Genomic DNA, 22,853 nt, shown 5'->3' with positions numbered 1-22,853 from the left:
TTGTAGTTTTTTGTTTCAAAGTAATATTTGTTTCAGGATAATAAAGGTGAATCTTACTGTGCCATAGGATATGTACTGACTGGAGGAGAGATGTGTTGTTGACTGATAGACTGAGAACTTTTGCGTGCTGTCGATAGGCTTTAAACATAGCAAACCAAAAATTACAGAGCAAATATAGACCGCGTGGAATTTTTTTATGATTTCCCTGAAATTAGTGTGTAAAAATATAATAATATAATAGTGTTTATAAAATGTTGTGTTGGTGTGACTTCTGGAAACGTTTCAAGTCACAAGGGAACCAACAGACAGGTTGGAGGGGGGGGGGGTCGAAATATGGCGTAGTATAAAACAATTGGTGAGTGTAACAGAAGAAAAAAATCTGGTTAATCGTGCCTGACAAAAAGTGTATCAGCGTGAATGTTGGACTATGAAATAAGTAAACGTGGTGGGATCCTGCAGTTGTGAAATTCAAGAGCGACTCAGCTACAGTAAAGCTGATAAGTAGGATATAAAAAAACGGCTTCGTCAGGAAAAGTGGCACACCTCATGTAAGCTTCCCAGTTCACTACAGTAGATTGCTCTGTTGGCCAACCTCTGGTATATTTGTCTGTTAGGGAAGCGTTAGAATGTTGGACCCAAGTCATATTTGGGGTGTGTTTCTTAAATTTTGTATTTATAATTAGTTAATTGATATAAAAATTGGTATATGTAATTTATGTACAGTATATATATTCTATAAATGTGTATATTTTGTGGACCAAACCGCTAATTAGTAAAGTTAGGTTATTAATCATCCATATTGTCCACAAATATAATTTACCAGTGTTATCGGTTTAAATATAATTCATAACTATTTAAATGTCTAGCTTATGTGAGTGTGGGATGAGTGGGTGAGTAGCTTGTGTGAGTGTGGGATGAGTGGGTGAGTAGCTTATGTGAGTGTGGGACGAGTGGGTGAGTAGCTTATGTGAGTGTGGGACGAGTGGGTGGGTATCGGAGGGATACTGTTGCGACTCGGTGCCCCTAAAATTCTACCCATCTCCGTAAGTGTAAGTAAGTTTATTCAGGTATACACAAATGCACTTACATAGATTATCATACATAGCAGCATATGTGTAGAGAACCTAGATAATGAACATCAAAATGGTATAAAATACCGACTGGTTGTTAGGTAAGACACATATGCAACAGTTAGCTATCTTTATTTCGAAACGTTTCGCCTACGCAGTAGGCTTCTTCAGTCGAGTACAGAAAAGCTGTTAGAAGCAGAAGAGACGTGAAGACGATGTAATCAGTCCATCAATCACCCTTGAAGTTTTGAGGTGGTCAGTCTCTCAGTGTGGAGAAGTGTATTGTTCCATAGTCAGACTGTGGAAATAAAGACACCTAACTGTTGCATGTGTCTTACCTAACAACCTAGCATAACCCAAAAAAGTCAGACAGAGTGACTTATTTCCATTGGGTTCCTTTGTGTTATGTCTGTTTTAGTTGTGTCCTCCCCAAACAATGTGTGTGTAATAATTCAGGACTGTAAACTTCTCATACGTAATTTCTCACATGCCGATAAGTGTATATTATTATTATTATTATTAAAGATTCGCCGGTATTCTCCCGGCCCGGGCCTTTTCCAAGTGGTGGCCCGGCCTTGGCTCCCTCTTTAGGGTGTGTCTGAGACCTAAGTCTCCCATGGGAGGAGGCACAAATACCTCTTCATCTTTGGGACCAACTGTCCCCAGGCCTAGCCACAAACTAGGCCTCTCTGGTCTGCCATCCCCGCCCCAAGGGGGCTAATGGGAATGACAGTCTTATGAGCTAAAGGCTCGGGCTCAGGCACCTACCCTACCCTAGAAGGGTTAGGCATGGTGTCGATGAGTGTATATCCCTAAGTATATATAGTTTATTTGAATGCGCATTCATGGGATTAATGTATAGTATTTTTGAATGCTAGTATATAGGGAAATTGCAGTTTTGTGGACACACGTGCAGTTAATAAATTTTAAAGCTAATAAATCAATTTAATGTTTTCAGGAAGGGTAAAAAATTAATTCTCCTGATTCCAAAATAAAACGTTCTTGTAGATCCATTATCAGTATCATTATTTTCATGGGAAAGTAATAAATTAAAGGTAATGAGGTTTGATTCAAGGTAAGGTAAAGTGGCTCCAATTGCTTGAATCAAGAGCCTATCACCGGCATAAGTGCGCTTCCCACGAAGGGTCTTTATACATTTAGCAGAATTAATGTTTACACGTACTGTCTAAAACGTTGTTGAGACGACACAGCCGCACGGAGCAACGTAGCCAACGTCTACACGTACCAAGACTCACTACTGTGACGCTGACTGCTGCATCTGTCAGCATATTTTCTTACACATGTATATGTATTTTTGACAAATTAGATAAAGATGTGAAACACTTGGGTTTCTTTATTGTGGAAACGTTTCGCCACAGTGGTGAAACGTGAGGAGCTGGTTATTTCTAACTGAAGATCTCAGTTGGAGACTGAAATATACAGCTACTCATATTTCGCACGCACACACACACACACACACACACACACACACACACACACACACACACACACACACAAATAATTATATATATATATATATATATATATATATATATATATATATATATATATATATATATATGTATATATGTGTGTGTGTGTGTGTGTACTCACCTAGTTGAGGTTGCTGGGGTCGAGTCCGAGCTCCTGGCCCGTGTGTGCGTGTGTGTGCGTGTGTGTGTGTGTGTTTGTGTGTTTGTGTGTTTGTGTGTGTGTGTGTGTGTGTGTGTGTGTGTGTGTGTGTGTGTGTGTGTGTGTGTGTGTGTGTGTGTGTGTGTGTGTGTGCGCGTGTGCGTGTGTGTGTGTGTGTGTGTGTTTGTGTGTGTGTTTGTGTGTGTGTGTGTGTGTGTGTGTGTGTGTGTGTGTGTGTGTGTGTGTGTGTGTGTGTGTGTGTGTGTGTGTGTGTGTGTGTGTGAAATATAAGTAGCTGTATATTTCAGTCTCCAATTGACATCTTCAGTTAGAAATATCCAGTTCCTCACATTTCGTGTTAATGTCGACAATAATATGCTTAGAAATAGAGAGAAAATAACAATTAATTTTCACTCAAAGGGACTAGTGCAATAAGTTTTTAACTAGGATCCAAATATATTTCGTATAAAACTCATAATTAGAATTCGAGAGAAAATATGTAGCCCCAACAGGATTCGAACCTGCGACCTCCAGCAAGTAACCAATCCAACTGGCGCTCTACCAGCTGAGCTATGAGGCAGTGCGCATAAGATCACATATTATTATTTTGTTGATACCTTCCAACCAGTTGATACTGGGAAGGTTGTAGAAGCGGCACTTAGTACGTATAAATTCTCTCCCTCCAGTCTAAGAAGTAAGTTTATTTAGGTACAGGTACATATAAATACAGTTACATATTTATTTAACTGTATTTATGTGTATCTGTATCATATCTAGCAGCATATAAGAACATAAGAATGAAGGAACACTGCAGAAGGCCTACTGGCCCATGCGAGGCAGGTCCAAGTCTCCTACCGGCTTAAGCCAATGCACCCAACCTAGTCAGGTCAGGTCACATTGACTTAAGGGAGGAACACGGCAACCGACCTGGTAGCACAAGCTATCAGGTCCAACTCACACCCACCCACATCCACTCATGTATTTATCCAACCTATTTTTAAAGCTACACAACGTTCTGGCCTCTATAACTGTACTCGGGAGTTTGTTCCACTCATCCACAACTCTATTATCAAACCATATATCCTTCCTGAATCTGAATTTTTCCAACTTAAAACCATTGCTGCGAGTCCTGCCTAGGCTAGATATTTTCAGCACACTATTTACATCCCCTTTATTTATTCCTGTCTTCCATTTATACACCTCAATCAATCATATCCCCCCTAATTCTACGTCTTTCTAGAGAGTGCAGATTCAGGGCCCTTAGTCTATCCTCATAGGGAAGGTTTCTGATACATGGGATCAACTTTGTCATCCTCCTTTGTACATTTTCCAGAGAATTTATATCCATTCTGTAATACGGTGACCAAAACTGTGCAGCATAATCTAAATGAGGCCTAACTAAGGATGTATAGAGTTGAAAAACAACCTGAGGACTCCTATTATTTATGCTTCTTGATATGAAGCCAATGATTCTATTAGCTTTATTGCGAACACTTATGCACTGTTGTCTTGGTTTCAGATTACTGCTAACCAGAACTCCTAAATCTTTTTCGCAATCCGTAATATTAAGATCTACATTATTTAGTTTATATGTGGCATGGTTATTGTCCTGTCCAACATTTAGAACTTTGCATTTGTCTATATTAAACTGCATCTGCCACTTCTCCGACCACTGCATCAGTCTATTCAAATCTTCCTGGAGTGCTCGAATGTCCTCGTCAGAATGAATTCGACGGCCTATTTTGGTGTCATCGGCAAACTTGCCGATGTCGCTCTTTATGCCCTCATCTATGTCGTTTATGTAGATTGTGAACAGCAGGGGGCCCAACACTGACCCCTGTGGAATACCGCTCGTGACGCTTCCCCACTCTGATTTCTCCCCATTTATGCAAACTCTCTGCTGCCTATTTGTCAACCATGCCTCTATCCAGGAAAAAATTTCTCCTCCTATTCCATGTGCCTTAATTTTCCTCAATAGTCTCTGATGTGGGACCCTGTCAAAAGCCTTACTGAAGTCCATATACACAATATCATATTCATTACCATGATCTACCTCCTCAAATACCTTAGTGAAAAAAGTTAATAAATTCGTAAGGCAGGAACGCCCCTTTGTAAAACCATGCTGAGATTCATTGATTAATTTATGCTTTTCAAGGTGGCTACGAACTGCCTCGGCAATTATTGATTCCATAAATTTTCCCACTATGGAGGTTAGGCTTATTGGTCTATAGTTCGAAGCTAAGGACCTGTCACCTGCTTTAAAAATAGGTATCACATTTGCCATTTTCCACTTATCTGGCACCATGCCAGTTTGTAGTGATATGTTGAAAAGATTAGCCAAAGGTGTGCTAAGCTCCTCTTTCCATTCCTTTAGAACCCTTGCATACAGTTCATCAGGGCCTGGGGATTTGTTAGGTTTTAATTTATCTATTTGCCTAAGGACCATATGTGCAAATTACCTAGGATAACCCCCCCCCCCCAAAAAAAAAAAAAAAAAAGTCAGACAAAGTGACTTATTTCCGTTGGGCTCTAAACTGCCTCAGACATAACCATACATAATCTCACCCTGCAGACAGATACACTACCTTTCTTGACCTCCAAGAAACATTTGGGGTCCTGGGACCCTAACGGAAATAAGTCACTTGCCTTTTTGTGGGGGGATGATTATCCTAGGTATTTTATATTATGTATGATAATTGTACTTATGTGTACTTGTGCCTAAATAAAGTTACTAACAAACCTGCAATCATTTGGGAACTTGTCACAATGGATTATTTCTCCGCTGAGTCAATTACCTGCCAACAGATTTTTCTGCTATTAGAGGAGCATAGGGTTACCTGGGGAGACTTCCGGGGGTTAACGCCCCCGCGGCCCGGTCTGTGACCAATCCTCATGGTGGATCAGGACCTGATCAACCAGGCTGTTACTGCTGGCCGCACGCAGTCCACTGTATGAACCACAGCCCGGCTGGTCAGGAACCGACTAAAGACTGACTCGGAAACCCCAGGTGTCCTCAGTCCAACTTTAAACAATATTCTAATTAATGCTTTCCTCAATGCTATGCCAAGATAGCGCAGTCATTTTTTGTTTAGTTTATTGATGCAATGATTCACACCCCAGGATTCTTCCACACCCAGTACATCCTTAGTCTTGTTATATATCCAGATCCAGTTGATTCGCCGGCGTAGTCCCAGCCCGGGGTCTTGTATCTTGTTTTAGATTCGTGTCAGGACCTGGGTTGATCATTTCAGCTGAGAAAACGGCGTCGTTTCCGTCGAGGAGGCGCGGTCGCAGGATTCCGTTGCACGAGTCTGCTCGAATATTTAACTAGACACATCTTAGATTCGAGGTCCCCCTGTTCTGATTTGTTATAACCGATATTTTTATCCTTGTCAACGGAAGGAGAAGGAACCTCAAAGTAAACTGCACGTATCCTGAAGAGGAAGACTTTGTCGTCATTAAAATATAAAAGACAGAGCACTTGGAACTGTGGTAAAATTTCTCCTCATGTATGTATGTCATAGTGAGAATACTGAACTTCGTATATTTTGCTTACCTCAGATCACTAGTTAACTATATGTTGCTTCGTGCAAGGGACATGGATTCACAGCACCTTTGATGGAAATAAAACCTATTCTCATGGACTGGGATTCGCATTATAATACATCCCACAAATCTGAGGTTGCACAAGAACAAACATCCAACATATTATAGAAGGGGCGGACAGACCACGATGCGTTTTGTTCACCCACAAACGTCTATTTTTTCCCTACCGAAATTAGGAACAAACAGAGAGCAACTTCGGAAATACACAAGCAGGTGTTTACTTGATAATCGTTGCACTACTTCCATGGTAATACAGTTGGCGCAATGAGGGAGTGTTGGAAAAATACCTTGATTATGCCCGTTGCAAAGAACTCGCAAATACTCGTAACCACACAAAAATACATTGGAATGCTTTTTGACTGAATGTATGACTGTAAACTCGTTGCTATCGTTCTAAATCCGATAAATAGTTAATCGCCATCATAACTTGATCAGCAATAAAGATTGTTGGGGCCCAATCCCAGGACCCAGTATGAAGTAAGAGGCACACAAGTGTCTCATCATCTCAGTCTCCCCTGTAACCCAACGCATGCAGGAGCTATGACTGCTGTAAAACATGATAGCTCCACAGAGCTGTAGCTCAAAATCTTTAATGGGCCCAGGAGCTTTAGTAGTAGTAGTGGTTATGGTGACGGTGGTAGTAGTAGTAGTTTCATGTCCGGCGGATCAATATCATACACGTCCATGAGACTAACGCTGCTACATGACACTACTACATAACAACAACAACGTTCTGTAACGTGGCGGCTCCTGACGTCATCTGCTGCTGCTGCCAGTGTCTCTCATTATTATATATAAGGGTATACTGAGAGGATTATAAATTTGTATATTAATACAATAAATTTCAAGCTTGTCAACAGCATACCGAATACTTAAAAAAAAGGTTGTTTAAAACAATAAAACATGTCAGTAGTAATACGTATTTCAGATTTGATTGAAGACCCCAGAAATATTTCTGTTGAAATATATTAGAATTCTAGAGAACAAAAAAACAAAAAACAAGTAGCCCCAACAGGATTCGAACCTGCGACCTCCAGCAAGTAACCAATCCAACTGGCGCTCTACCAGCTGAGCTACGAGGCACTCGGCATATTTTTTTCTACATAACAGTTATTATTGCCGAGTTTTAGCCCGAGTTTCGGTAAGTTGATTTAGGCACACATATACATAAGCACAATTATCATACATAGTGTAAATTACCTAGGATAACCCCGAAAAAATCAGACAATACAACTTGTTTCCGTTGGGGGTCTTGTAATATTAATTTTCCTGATTATTAATAATTATTATAATCAAGGGGGAAACGCTAAACCCGGAGTATTATACAGCGCCGGGGGGGGGGGGGGATGTGGAAGGCATTCAGGCTTAATTCGGGGAACTGGAGCACAGATCCAATTCCCTAAATCAAGAGCCCCTCACCAACATCAAGGAACCTTCCTTGAGGGGTTAATTTTCTTGAAACAGCCAAGTAACTCAACTATCTAGTAGTAGTAGTTATGGTGACGGTGGTAGTAGTAATAATAGTAGTAGTAGTAGTAGTAATAATAATAGTAGTAGTAGTAATAAGTAAGTTTATTCAGGTATACACAAATACAGTTACATAGAATTATCATACATAGCAGCATATGTGTAGAGAACTTGACTCAAGAAATCGTAATGACACGATTGCAAATATGACCGCGGGTTCAATCCCGGCCGGGGGTATGGCTTATGTGTAGAGAACCTAGGATAACCCAAAAAAGTCAGAGTGACTTATTTCCATTGAGGTAATAATAATAGTAGTAGTAGCTTTATGTCCAGCGGATCAGTATCATACACGTCCATGAGACTAACTCTGCTACATGACGCTGCTACATGACATGACGCTGCTACATGACATGACGCTGCTACATGACGACGCTGCTACATGACGCTGCTACATGACGCTGCTACATGACGCTGCTACATGACGCTGCTATATGACGCTGCTACATGACGACACTGCTACATGACGACGCTGCTACATGACGACGCTGCTACATGACGCTGCTACATGACGCTGCTACATGACGCTGCTATATGACGCTGCTACATGACATGACGCTGCTACATGACGACGCTGCTACATGACGACACTGCTACATGACGACGCTGCTACATGACGCTGCTACATGACGCTGCTATATGACGCTGCTACATGACGACGCTGCTACATGACGACGCTGCTACATGACGCTGCTACATGACGACGCTGCTACATGACGACGCTGCTACATGACGCTGCTACATGACACTGCTACATGACGACGCTGCTACATGACGACGCTGCTACATGACGCTGCTACATGACGACGCTGCTACATGACGACGCTGCTACATGACGCTGCTACATGACGACGCTGCTACATGACGACGCTGCTACATGACGACGCTGCTACATGACGCTGCTACACAACAACAACAACGTTCTGAACGTTCTGTGACGTGGCGGCTCCTGACGTCAGCTGCTGCTACCAGTGTCTTTCATTATTATATATTCGGGTATATTGAAAGGATTATAAATTTGTATATTAATACAATAAATTTCAACCTTCTGAACAGCATACCGAATACTTAAAAAACAAAGGTTGTTTAAAACTCTTAATAAAACATGTCAGTAGTAATACGTATTTCAGATTAGATTGAAAAATCTAAATAAAATTTTCTTGTAAGAGACAGTTGCTTAATTCATTCTAATTCAGAACCCAGAAATATTTCTACTGAAATATATCAGAATTCTAGAGAGAAAAAGTTCAAGTAGCCCCAACAGGATTCGAACCTGCGACCTCCAGCAAGTAACCAATCCAACTGGCGCTCTACCAGCTGAGCTATGAGGCACTTGGGGAACTTGCCTACATAAGTTATTAATGTCGAGTTTTAGCCCTAGGTTTAGGCACACATACATAAGCACAATTATCATACATAGTGTAAATTACTTAGAATAACACCACCCACCCCCCAAATAATCAGACAATATAACTTATTTCCATTGGGGTTCTTATAATAATATTTTTTCCTTGAAACAGCTAAGTAACTCAACTGTGTGAAAATCATTTACAATAAAAGGAGATATATTAGGAATAAGACAAACTGAGTTGTTTACATTAGCAAGAAAGAGAGGATCAGCTTACAGTAATAGGTACATGAATGTTAGCTATACAAGAAATCACTCCTCTATTTCTGTAGCTTCATTCATTAGGTACCTTTCAGTTCTCCTCCTGAACTGGCTCATGCTAGGACAGGCTTTGGCAGGTAAGTTTATTCAGGTACAGGTGCACATAAATACAGTTACATAAATTATCATACATAGCAGCATATGTGTAGATTACCTGGGATAACCCAAAAAACATCGGACTTGTGTAGGTAATCCATTCCACTCCTTTATTGCTGTACAGTACTAGGTGTTTGAAGCCTAACCACCTACTGTGGGTGCTTAAAAAACTGTGTTCACTATACATGTTTTGGTTCCCGACCTTGACAAACTTGGCAGCAAGATATTCTGGACACTAACTGCTTCTGTGGGTACCAAATGAAGATAAGTCACTCTGATTTTTTGGGGTTATCGTAGGTTCTCTACGCATATACTTGTATGTATGATAATCTGTGTAACTGCATTTGTGTATACCTGAATAAACTTAATTAATCGTTTCCCGCACAAGACCCCGCAAGGGACGATGGGGGACCACACAAGCCTACGAAATTGAAAATTTTTCGAAAATACAACTGAGCATTGTCAGGGCAACTTTTTTTTACCAGGGCAAATATTACAAGGAACCCTAATGGAAATATGTCACTCTGTCTCACTTTTTTTTTTTTTTTTTTTTGGGGGGGGGGAGTTATCCTAAGCTATTTACACTATGTATTATAATTGTCCTGGAGGGATTGGCACCAAACCTGCACGCGAAAATCACTCCCTATGAAAGCAAAAGACGGCAGGAGATGCTACATTTCCCCGATGAAAAGCAGGGGCGCCACGAGTACATTGAGAGACAACACAATAAGTGTCCGTGGCCCCAAGACTCTTAAATTCCCTCCCAGCATACATAAGGGGATTACTAAACCCCTGGAAGTCTTCAAGAAGGCACTGGACAGGCACCTAAAGTCAGTACTTGACCAACCGGGCTGTGGTTCGTACGTCAGCTTGCGTGCGGCCAGCAGTAACAGCCTGGTTGATCAGACCCTGATCCACCATGAGGCCTGGTCTCAGACCGGGCTGCGGGGGCGCTGACCCCCGAAACCCTCTTCAGGTAAACTCCAGATATGTGTGCTAATTAGATTTTAGATTTTGCCACCGAAGTGGCCCGGTGGCCTGGTGGCTAAAGCTCCCGCTTCACACACGGAGGGCCCGGGTTCGATTCCCGGCGGGTGGAAACATTCGACACGTTTCCTTACACCTGTTGTCCTGTTCACCTAGCAGCAAATAGGTACCTGGGTGTTAGTCGACTGGTGTGGGTCGCATCCTGGGGGACAAGATTAAGGACCCCAATGGAAATAAGTTAGACAGTCCTCGATGACGCACTGACTTTCTTGGGTTATCCTGGGTGGCTAACCCTCCGGGGTTAAAAATCCGAACGAAATCTTATCTTATCTTATCTTAAGTGGCTAGTTTATTGTGCACCCCATATCCATCCTGTGGACGGTAGCGCAAGAAAATATGGATACACAAAAGACCTCGGAACTAGGCATTACACAGTAATTTATGTAAGCATGAATACAGTCACGATAATATTCAGTGTAGCTTATATAGAGTTTTGAATTATTTATATTAGTTTATATTTTAGCAATGTGACCGAAATGCACCGCATGCTAGTGGTGCTTTTGTGCTTAACAATATTTTATTACATGTAAACTGCAGAAATAAGTTGTTTGTTTGCTTGTCTAATGGAAATAAGTTACATGAGTAGGCTTTCTTGAGTTATCCTATTTTGTGTAGTCTGCCTGAGCGGCTGATTTATGTGTGTGTGTGTACTCACCTAATTGTACTCATCTAATTGTGGTTGGAGGGATCGAGACTCAGCTCCTGGCCCCGCCTCTTCACCGACGCTACTAGGTCCTCTCTCCCCCTGCTCCATGAGCTTTATCATACCTCGTCTTAAAACTATATATAGTTCCTGCCTCCACTACATCGCTTGCCAGACTATTCTACTTCCTAACTACTCTATGACTGAAGAAATACTTCCTAAGATCCCTTTGACTCATCTGAGTCTTCAGCTTCCAATTGTGACCCCTTGTTTCTGTGTCCCATCTCTGGAACATCCTGTCTCTGTCCACCTTGTCTATTCCACGCAGTATTTTGTATGTCGTTATCATGTCTCCCCTGACCCTCCTGTCCTAGTGTTGCCAGACCAACTTCCCTTAACCTTTCTTCATAGGACATTCCCCTTAGCTCTGGAACTAGCCTTGTTGCAAACCTTTGCACTTTCTCTAATTTCTTGACGTGTGTGACCAGGTGTGGGTTCCAGACTGGTGCTGCGTACTCCAGTATGGGCCTGACGTACACAGTGTATAAAGTCTTGAACGATTCCTTACTGAGGTGCCGGAACGCTATTCTCAGGTTTGCCAAGCGCCCATATGCCGCAGCAGTTATCTGGTTAATGTGTGCTTCTCGCGATGTACTCGGTATTATACTCACTCCTAGGTTTTTCTCCTTGAGTGAGGTTTGCAGCCTTTGGCCACCTAGCCTATACTCTGTCTGCAGTCTTCTTTGCCCTCCTCCGATCTTCATGACTTTGCATTTGGCGGGGTTAAATTCTAGGAGCCAGTTTCTGGACCACACGTCCAGCCTGTCCAGGTCTCTTTGTAGACCTGTCTGGTCCGCGTCTGATTTAATTCTCCTCATTACTATGTGTGGTGTGTGTGTGTGTGTGTGTGTGTGTGTGTGTGTGTGTGTGTGTGTGTGTGTGTGTGTGTGTGTGTGTGTGTGTGTACTCACCTAATTGTTGCAGGGGTCGAGACTCAGCTCCTGACCCCGCCTCTTCGTGTGTGTGTGTATCTATCTATATATATATACTATATATATATATATATATATATATATATATATATATATATATATATATATATATATATATATATATATATATATATATATATATATATATATGTCGTGCCGAATATGTAAAACTGGTCAATTAGCAAGAACTCATTTAAATTAAGTTCTTTCTAAAATTTTCTCTTATACGTTTAAAGATATATTTTTTTTAATTAATGTTAATATAAAAATTTTTAATTTTGCACCAAAAGAATCTTAGAAAACTTACCTAACCTTATTATAACAAGAACAATTTATTTTAGCCTAACCCAACTAAATATATTTTAAATACGTTTACAGTAATTTAATACTAAACAAACACAATCAAATATATTTTTTTCGTTAGGTTCAGAAAGATTTTGGCGAAATTATTGCATACACAAATTTTCACTTGTCCTATATGGCAAGACGATCGCAAGTTCTGCCTATTCGGCACGACATATATATATATATATATATATATATATATATATATATATATATATATATATATATATATATATATATATATATATATATATATATATATATATTTATTTTGGCAAAACTCGCCATGACCTGGCTAACATATAAAACATTATCATAATTTATAACAAATAATTGATTTTTTTTTTTTTTAAATTAATCCATGTTAAACGCTAAACCCAAGTGAGTCATTCAGCGCAAGACGTGTTGGAGGCTCGATCCTCCGTCTGGTGAGCGCCAGACAGACGCGCTTCCTATTTGTACTAATAATTGAATGCAAAAGGTACATAGATATTTTAAATGAACACAGCACGTTATGATTTAAGCTATATACCTAAATATAACTAGCCCATAAATGTAAAATACTAATATGGTTAGAATTATAATCTTAATTTTTAAAGAGATAGATCGATAAGCCAAAGGCCTCGGTCAGATGACCAAAAACTCCAGCTGCTGGTCATCATATGACTAAGACCCGCCTCAGGAAGCAACTGTCCTGTTTCCTGACAAACCTAGACTAACCCTTAAATGTAAAAGGAACATAAATACTTTAAATGAACATTGTCCACCCAAAGTTTTATGTTTTAATGATTAACAACTAAGGATTTATATAAAGGTATTTTCACTTACTCGAGACTCATTGGCCAAAGAAAATCTGCATTATCATCACTCTTTACACTGAGTACAGGAGATGGAATTAATAAAGTAAGACAGATCTGGTTTTAATGACACACATTATTCGCTATTCAGCGGTCTATCAACATCGGGAGTTATCTGTTAATGGTTCTGGGAATATCTTCCCCACCGCCAGGTCTCAGACCAGGCCTTGATTAGTATTTATGACACCATCTGGCCACTGTGGGGAAAGTACTAAAGGGATAGTCACAGATGACTTAAAATCCACGTTTTTAATTGGACCACCCATATCTGAAAAATATTTTCCAACATGAATTTGGTTTTCCCTTCCTCAATCTGGGAACCTTGTGACACTGAGCACAACTCTATGAGTACAGCTTGGTGAGTATAGCTAAGCGAGTGTAGTTAGGTGAGTACACACACATAGCAACCTAGAAGAAGCGATATGTTTATCAATATCTTATCTGCTTGTTCTATGACGACATATAAAAAAACACATTTATCTCAGCAGGCAACACGAAAGTCTAGTTTGAAACTCTTTGTTCACTTACCTCAACAGGCTGCAGGGACACCGTCTCACCACTGCTTTATTTACCATTGTTCGAGACAGCTGGAACTATGGCGCTGGTGAGAATTAACAAGGCAAGTATGTTTACGGTGTCGACATTATTTTATTATTATTTTTTATTATTATTATTCAAAGCAGTAGTAGTACAATTATTACTACTACTATCATTGTCATTAGTAAATAATTTGCATTAACCTTGGTGACAGGACCTGCAGGAGATGGCCACCTCTCCTCCTCCCAATTGCTCAGCGGGGCCGGTGGGCACTGACATCTTCCATTGTAAAGGGTCCATCGTGGGTCCCAAGGGCACGCCCTTCGAGAGTGGAGTGTTTGAGCTGTTAATCACCTTTCCCGAAGACTACCCCTTCAATCCTCCTAAGGTATGTGATAATTCTTGTGTCATGCATGTGGACGTGATGTCATGTCTGAGACCCAGATGTCATGTTTGTGGACCTCATATAATTATTATTATTATAATCATAGCTAAGCGCTAAACCCACTAGGGTCATACAGAGCTTACCTGATGTAATGGTTGTAGTCCCGACATCGTTGTTTCTCTGATATCATGTTTGTGATCACGATGTTATGTTTGTGGATCCGTTGGTAGCGTCCTCAGCTCTCACACTGAGGGCCCTGGATCGATTCTTGGCATGGGTGAAACGTTTGGGCATTCTTCCTTACACCTGCTGTCCCTGTAGACCTAGTTTTAGATAGATACCTGGTTGTTAGCCGACTGTTGGGGGTTGCATCCTGGAGTACAGGATCAACCTAAGTTGGCCGAAATGCTCTATATCGTGTGTCAGTAACAGTTGTATTATATACTTATAGAAATCATTATTAGTTATTTTTATTAATCGTCTGGGTGAATGGGAAACAATCAGGTTTGAGCCAAGGGAATGAAGGACAAGTCCAGTTCCTTGGATCAAGAGCCCTTCACCGGTATGAGGGCACCTCTCTTGAGGGGTACATATACTATCACCAGCCGTCTTTATTTCAATACATGTATCTTCTACACTTTATACTTTTCCGTAATATATCACCCAGTAATCTGTATAACCAATTTGTATCCACAAATCTATCCTGTATCAATACCAAAATCACAGGAAATATGCACCATGAGATGTATATTTCTCACCAGGGGCGACGTACGGGGGGCTGGGGGGCGGGCCGCCCCGGGTGACACCATTTAGGGGGTGACACCATAGAGCCTCTCAAGAAGGTGACACTAATGCCAAAAACAGTGCTGCACCAACATGAGAGAAGATTCCTTCATTTCTATATAGCCTATTATATATTAACAAAGTACAAATAAGCCTATATAGGGAAAATCATTGATTTTGATGATGTGATAGATGATTTTGCGTAATTGAAGGCAAGGAAATGTAAGATCAGATTCACTGAGATGTTACCTGTACTCAACGTCAAATCGGAACTAGTGTTTCTCTGATATTGCAATTTTTTTTTTTTTTGGCATTGTTGAAGATGAATAAATGTATTATCTGTTGCCTGTACTCAAAGTGGCATTTGAGTTTATGTTCCCTCAATATTACTACGGTTATTTATATTGTCATTAATAAAGTTGAGAAGTATTCTCTTGTTCAGTTTATGACCCTTAAACGTTCTCATTGCTAAACATTTGTCACTGATCATGCACTAGAGACGTAACTGGAGTTTACCCCTCCCACCATCCCCCTGCCCTTGAATTTCATGGGGGTGACACCAAAGATGCTGCCCGGGTGACACCAGAGATTCTGCCCCAGGTGACACCAACTCTAGCGACGCCTCTGTTTCTCACTGTATACATACAGTAAAGAGTTTACTGTAATCCCTATTTTAGGAATTAAAGTGAACAGGTAACATTCATCCTTACTAACCTTCCTGTATTATTACTATTATTATTATTATTATTATTATTATTATTATTATTATTATTATTATTATTATTATTATTGTTATTGTTGTTGTTGTTATTATAATCAAACCAAAAGCTAAACCCACCAGGGTCATACAGTGCTGTCTCCTATAGTAGACAGGCTTAAACTCCATTAACCAACTAATCTATTCACAAAATAATTTGGTGTAACGTCATATTAAAGGAGAATGAAATTATCATGGAGATTTTACTTACATATCTGATGTATTTTCAGATGAAACTATTGACAAAAATTTATCACCCGAATATTGGTAAAGACGGAACAATCTGCTTAGACATATTAAAGGGCAAGTGGAGTCCGGCTTTATCCTTATCGAAAGGTAATTTTATTATTATAGAATTATTATTATTATTATAATATTATTGGTATAGTGATCGCCTGTACTCACCTAACTGTGATTGCTCCTGGCCCCGGCTCTCTGCTGGCCTCTACTGGGTTAACTCTCCTGGTTGCATGAGCCGTCATACTTATTCTTAAAGCTATGTAAAGATTCTGCCTCTAGCACTTCGCTGTCTAATAAGTCGTTCCACTTCCTGACCACTCTAAGGCTAACATCCCTGTGACTCTATCAGTGTTTTAACTTCCATCTGTGACCTCATGTACCGGAGATTCGCCGCCCAAACAGACTTTCCCTGTCCAGCCTGCCCTCTTATGTCGTTAGGTTTAGCTCCTTAAACTTCTCTTCACAAGACATTCTCCTCATCTCTGGGACTAGTCTCATCGCAAGCCTTTGCACTTTTTCCAACTCTTCTTCTCTTCTTCTAATGACCAAAGCTTTGGTAAGATGGGTAAGGAAGAAGGATGGGTAAGTATGGAAATATTGGAAAAAGGTGGGAGGGGGGGGAGAGGTAGGATATAAAAGGTAAGTGGCCCAACCACTTTGGTGTAATTTAAAAAGTGTATGTGGATTGATAAGATATTCTTTAAGGGGTATAATACTAACCCATCAGAGTCACATAGATATAATAGGTATATAAGTACATGACTCTGAATTGGTAGTAATTATACAAGTTGCAATTGCTTTTTTTTTTTTTTTTTTTTTTTTTTTTTTTTTTTTTTTTTTTTCGCAATTGCACAACGGATATTTATACGACAAGAAAAACAATAATTTTCTGGCAAGTTTATAAGTTCGTGACAATAGCTTCTTAATGGTGGTGTCCAACATAGTCAATAGCATAATTTTACATTAGAAAGTTATTTAAGATGTCTCCCTAATTGGGGGCGATGATTTTCTCAGTGTACATAGAAAGGTTCTGGTAGTATCCAATCTTCTTCATCAGGTAAGTTGCTCAAAATCACGGGTCGAGGGTAATCATCTTTATGAATAAAACGACGAACCCTCTGTGGGAGAGTCATTCTTTGAGTCCTGTGAGGCGGAGTATTGATGGTGTAATCGGTGGTATTTATCACTTGTATAGGATGTTCTCTATCTGGCATGTATAGTTCTTGCATTGTATAAAGTTGTTTCTTTTTTAGGGTGTCAAGGCGTACATTTATAGCAGTAATATCTTGTTGTGTGTGTAAATCTGCCATTTTAACTCTGTCTCTCCTCCTGGTATCGGTAATAAAGCGAAGAGCTCTATTCTGGACCCTTTGTAACCGTAGCATGTTGGTCTTTGTTGTTAATGACATTGGGACACAAGGGTATTCGAGTATAGGTCTTATTATCATTTTATACAGATGTTTTTTGACATGTTGAGGGGCTTGATTGAATCGAAAGAGTCTGCTAAGACCGGCTTTGGCTGTGTTGATCTTTTTAGTTACATGAGCTGTTGAGTGGAGCAGCCTGTCTATTTCATATCCCAAGATCTTGTTAGGGTTTCTAATGGCTACAGGTGTACCTCTGATGGAGATACCCCCTTTATCTTCGATGGTTGATGCAAAACATCCTATCGTGCTAACAAGGACCTTGTCAGGATTAGTCGTAATTCTCCATTTCTTCTCCCAATTAGATGTTCGACGAAGTTCAATATTCATTTTTTCTATGACTCTCTCATACTTGTATTTTCCTGTTACTGGAGTTGATGAGACGACATGAATAACATCATCTGCAAACTGTGTCACAATTGTGTCATTAAACTCTGGTTGAGGAAGGTCATTCACATAAATGTTAAACAGAAGTGGACTGAGACAAGAACCTTGTGGGACACCAGCTGTCGGTATAAAAGGTTCTGTCGACTTGCTATGAAAGGTGGGAATGATTTTTCTTTGAGTTAAGAAATTATAAATTACTCTGAGAAAAGTCCAGTTATGGTCTGGTAGGTCAATGAGTTTGTATATAAGGCCATCATGCCATAAGCTATCAAAAGCTTTATGAACATCTCTGGTGGCAATTAAGGCAAGATTGCCCTGCTGTTTTAGACTTGCTACAGTGTCAAAAATAACATTTATTGCATGATTGGTACCTCTATGTGTTCTAAAGCCAAATTGTTTTTCAGTAAACAAGTGATTAAACTCCATATAGTAGTTCAATCTGTTGGAAATGACTTTCTCAAGAACTTTTCCAGTGACTTCAAGTAAAGATATAGGTCTATAGTTCCCAGGTTGGTGGATGTCTTTATTGGGCTTAGCAAGAAAGATCATCCTAGCAGTCTTAAAAACAACTGGAAAATGTCCTGAGGCCAAGATGGCATTAAAGATATTTACCAAGGACTGTTTGCAATTTCTAGGTAGGTACTTTATTTGTTTCATTGTTATTCCAGAGAGGCCAGGGGCTCTATTTCTCATTCTTCCAATAACCTGACTTAATTCTAGTAATGTAATAGGTCTAGTAAGCGGGTGGGTATCTTCAAGAGTTGAAGTATCGATGGTAGGTAGTGGTTGTAGATCATCCAAGTTCTCATCTCTCCAACCATCTCTCCATCTTTCCAACTCTTTATATGTTTTACAGAGGTAAGTTCAATACCGGCGTTGCATACTCCAAGATGGGCCAATATATGTTGTGTATGGAAAACAAGCACAGGGGGAGTTGAATGATAGCTGTAGGCCTTTCGTGATGCAATCAACACATCATCAGGAGCTTACAGTGTAGTAGAAATGAATAGGAAGTAGGCCAAGGAGTTTCGTTCAGGTGAAACAATTCTAGCTCGGACTTCATAAGCATTTCTGTAACATTGCAAGTTCCTGATTATTTATTGATTGCAACATGAAGGGCCCAGAGCTATCATTCAACTCCCCCTGTACTTGTTTTGATCTTGTATCGCTTGTTCGCGATTATTGCGTATTGTGTATGTTGTAGGTACACTAAAATCATGCATATAGACCTCCTAAACGGGGTTTAAAATAAATTCCGGGTTTATTCACACAGAACATTAAGACTAACATGAGATCCGGGGGTTTCTATTTCTCACTACCCCCCCCCCCTCCTCACACACATTCACACACCATGAGTATGGGGGGGGGGGTTCAAAATATAGTAATCATAATTGACCTCAATAACATACTCGTCCACAGCGGTTTTTTGTCTATTCGACTGAAGAAAAATTTTCTTTTCCCAGTATTACAGATAGTATGTGCTCTACTCAATGATCCAAATCCAAAGAGCTCCCTGAGGAGTGACATAGCTGACATCTACTTGAATAACAAGACTAAATACATGGCGACTGCCAAGGAGTGGACCAAGCGCTACGCTATGTAGGTTTAAAAGTTAAGCTATGTAGGCTATTGATTACATGTTATGGGGTGAGACTTACATTATGTAGGATATTGGTTACGCTATGTAAGGTAAGACTTACACCATGTAGGCTATTAATTTACGCTTTGTAGGCTTGAAATGATGAATAATGATTTAAGACTAAAGTAATGCTTGTAAGTCAACTTTTGAAGGCTCTGTCAAGACTTTAATAATACTTCGTATAGCCTCAAGTGGTGAAACCTTGAATAAATAAAATGTTCGTTGCTATAACTTTTTTTAGTACCATTTACAACAGACTTGTCCATGGCTGGCCAACATTTTTTTGAGAGCATCTGCCAAAATTATGATGAGGCTGATTTGTGGTGAAACGTTGGACAATGAAGATTGCTCTTCAGTGTCAGGCTTGCCATACGATAGAGCTTTGCCATTTTTCTGGAACTCCAGGCATACCTGTCACCAGGCTGTGAGCAAGCTGCAGATGTAAGCGGAAAACAGGCCAATATAGCATCCCAACCTGGCTGATCTGGCATTTGTAGAAGGTAGTGGTCTAGTTCCTTATTGAAAACTTCTGCCTGTCTTCCGGTCAAATTTGGTAAATCTTTTACTTTATTTTGTGAAGTGAATTTAGGATATGCAAGTACTATTATGTATATATATATATATATATATATATATATATATATATATATATATATATATATATATATATATATAAATATATATATATATATATATATATATATATATATATATATATATATATATATATATATATATATATATATATATATATATATATATATATATATATATATATATGAATAGAGAAATTCCAAGCGCTTTTGTGACTACTCACATTATCAAGGAACAATGTAATGTGATAATGTGAGTAGTCACGAAAGCGCTTGGAATTTCTCTATTCTTTCACAGTGGTTGTTTTGAATATATATATATATATATATATACACAAGGAATTCGCGAGAGCAGGCGAAATATACACAAACACTGATCTCTGGCTGAAGGAGACTCGAACCTACGAACCTTAGGACAAGGTACACAGTGCTTTACCAATCTACCCACAATGGACAATACCTTGGCGTGTAGCTTGCACTACACGTTTGATCCAAGGCAGCCAGTTTTCAGGGAGAAGGCTTACAGCTTTTCATCTCATCCCCTGCAGCCAGCTTTCAGGGAGAAGACTTACAGCTGTAAGCCTTCTCCCTGAAAGCTGGCTGCCTTGGATCAAACGTGTAGCGCAAGCTACACGCCAAGGTATTGTCCAGTGTGGGATAGATTGGTAAAGCACTGCGTACCTTGTCCTAAGGTTCGTAGGTTCGAGTCTCCTTCAGCCAGAGATCAGTGTTTGTGTATATTTCGCCTGCTCTCGCGAATTCCTTGCATTGTTAAAATCTCTAGTAAGGCTGATGCATGCAGGGGATGAGATGGAAAGCTGTAAGCCTTCTCCCTGAAAGCTGGCTGCCTTGGATCAAACGTGTAACGCAAGCTACACTCCAAGGTATTCTCCAGTGTGGGTAGATTGGTAAAGCATTGCGTTCCTTGTCCTAAGGTTCGTAGGTTCGAGTCTCCTTCAGCCAGAGATCAGTGTTTGTGTATATTTCGCCTGCTCTCGCGAATTCCTTGCATTGTTAAAATCTCTAGTAAGGCTGATGCATGCAGGGGATGAGATGAAAAGCTGTAAGCCTTCTCCCTGAAAGCTGGCTGCCTTGGATCAAACGTGTAGCGCAAGCTACACGCCAAGGTATTGTCCAGTGTGGGTAGATTGGTAAAGCACTGCGTACCTTGTTCTAAGGTTCGTAGGTTCGAGCCTCCTTCAGCCAGAGATCAGTGTTTGTATATATAATATATATATATATTATATAAAATTATATATATATATATATATATATATTTATATATATATTTATATTATATATATATATATATATAATATATATATATTTATATTTATATATATATATATATATATATATATATATATATATATATATATATATATATATATATATATATATATATATATGTATATATATATATATATAATATATATACATAATATATATATATATATATATATATATATATAATATATATATATATATATATATATATATATATATATATATATAAATATATATATATTTTTTTTTTTCAACAAGTCGGTCGTCTCCCACCGAGGCAGGGTGACCCAAAAAAGAAAGAAAATCCCCAAAAAGAAAATACTTTCATCATCATTCAACACTTTCACCACACTCACACATTATCACTGCTTTTGCAGAGGTGTTCAGAATACAACAGTTTAGAAGCATATACGTATAAAGATACACAACATATCCCTCCAAACTGCCAATATCCCAAACCCCTCCTTTAAAGTGCAGGCATTGTACTTCCCATTTCCAGGACTCAAGTCCGACTATATGAAAATAACCGGTTTCCCTGAATCCCTTCACTAAATATTACCCTGCTCACACTCCAACAGATCGTCAGGTCCCAAGTATCATTCGTCTCCATTCACTCCTATCTAACACGCTCATGCACGCTTGCTGGAAGTCCAAGCCCCTCGCCCACAAAACCTCCTTTACCCCCTCGTTCCAACCCTTTCGAGGACGACCCCTACCCCTCTTTCCTTCCCCTATAGATTTATATGCTTTCCATGTCATTCTACTTTGATCCATTCTCTCTAAATGACCAAACCACCTCAACAACCCTTCTTCTGCCCTCTGACTAATGCTTTTATTAACTCCACACCTTCTAATTTCCACACTCCGAATTTTCTGCATAATATTTACACCACACATTGCCCTTAGACAGGACATCTCCACTGCCTCCAACCGTCTCCTCGCTGCTGCATTTACCACCCAAGCTTCACATCCATATAAGAGTGTTGGTACTACTATACTTTCATACATTCCCTTCTTTGCCTCCATAGATAACGTTTTTTGACTCCACATATACCTCAACGCACCACTCACCTTTTTTCCCTCATCAATTCTATGATTAACCTCATCCTTCATAAATCCATCCGCCGACACGTCAACTCCCAAGTATCTGAAAACATTCACTTCTTCCATACTCCTCCTCCCCAATTTGATATCCAATTTTTCTTTATCTAAATCATTTGATACCCTCATCACCTTACTCTTTTCTATGTTCACTTTCAACTTTCTACCTTTACACACATTCTCAAACTCATCCACTAACCTTTGCAATTTTTCTTTAGAATCTCCCATAAGCACAGTAT

General features: G+C 39.6%; 1 protein-coding gene across 3 annotated transcripts; it reads left to right on the top strand.

Moving 5' to 3' along the window:
* The first annotated feature begins 317 nt into the window (after positions 1-317).
* LOC128684825 (uncharacterized) lies at positions 318-19,864 on the top strand. Of its 3 annotated transcripts, XM_053771110.2 has the most exons (5): positions 319-548; positions 14,018-14,100; positions 14,233-14,406; positions 16,174-16,279; positions 19,458-19,864. In XM_053771110.2, exons 2-5 carry the CDS (start codon positions 14,077-14,079, stop codon positions 19,595-19,597), a joined length of 444 nt encoding a protein of 147 aa, XP_053627085.1. In that variant the 5' UTR covers positions 319-548; positions 14,018-14,076; the 3' UTR covers positions 19,598-19,864. The 3 variants fall into 3 exon arrangements, with proteins under 3 accessions (XP_053627086.1, XP_053627085.1, XP_053627083.1); XM_053771111.2 differs by lacking the exon at positions 14,018-14,100 and having other exon boundaries at positions 318-548; XM_053771108.2 differs by lacking the exon at positions 319-548 and having other exon boundaries at positions 13,946-14,100.
* The last annotated feature ends 2,989 nt before the right edge of the window (positions 19,865-22,853 follow it).

The sequence above is a fragment of the Cherax quadricarinatus genome, chromosome 5 (assembly GCF_038502225.1).
Source record: "Cherax quadricarinatus isolate ZL_2023a chromosome 5, ASM3850222v1, whole genome shotgun sequence".
In the NCBI taxonomy this organism is placed as follows: Eukaryota; Metazoa; Arthropoda; class Malacostraca; order Decapoda; family Parastacidae; genus Cherax; species Cherax quadricarinatus.
Note: the sequence above shows the minus strand (reverse complement) of the source record. Positions and strands in the feature narration are given on the sequence as shown.

Bases quoted from the DNA above. Each gene is read 5' to 3' on its own strand.
- LOC128684825 (XM_053771110.2), top strand. From the start codon at position 14,077: ATGGCGCTGGTGAGAATTAACAAG. The intron at 14,407-16,173 runs GTATGTGATAAT...ATGTATTTTCAG, and splicing joins ACCCCTTCAATCCTCCTAAG to ATGAAACTATTGACAAAAAT. The intron at 16,280-19,457 runs GTAATTTTATTA...TTCTTTTCCCAG, and splicing joins GGCTTTATCCTTATCGAAAG to TATTACAGATAGTATGTGCT.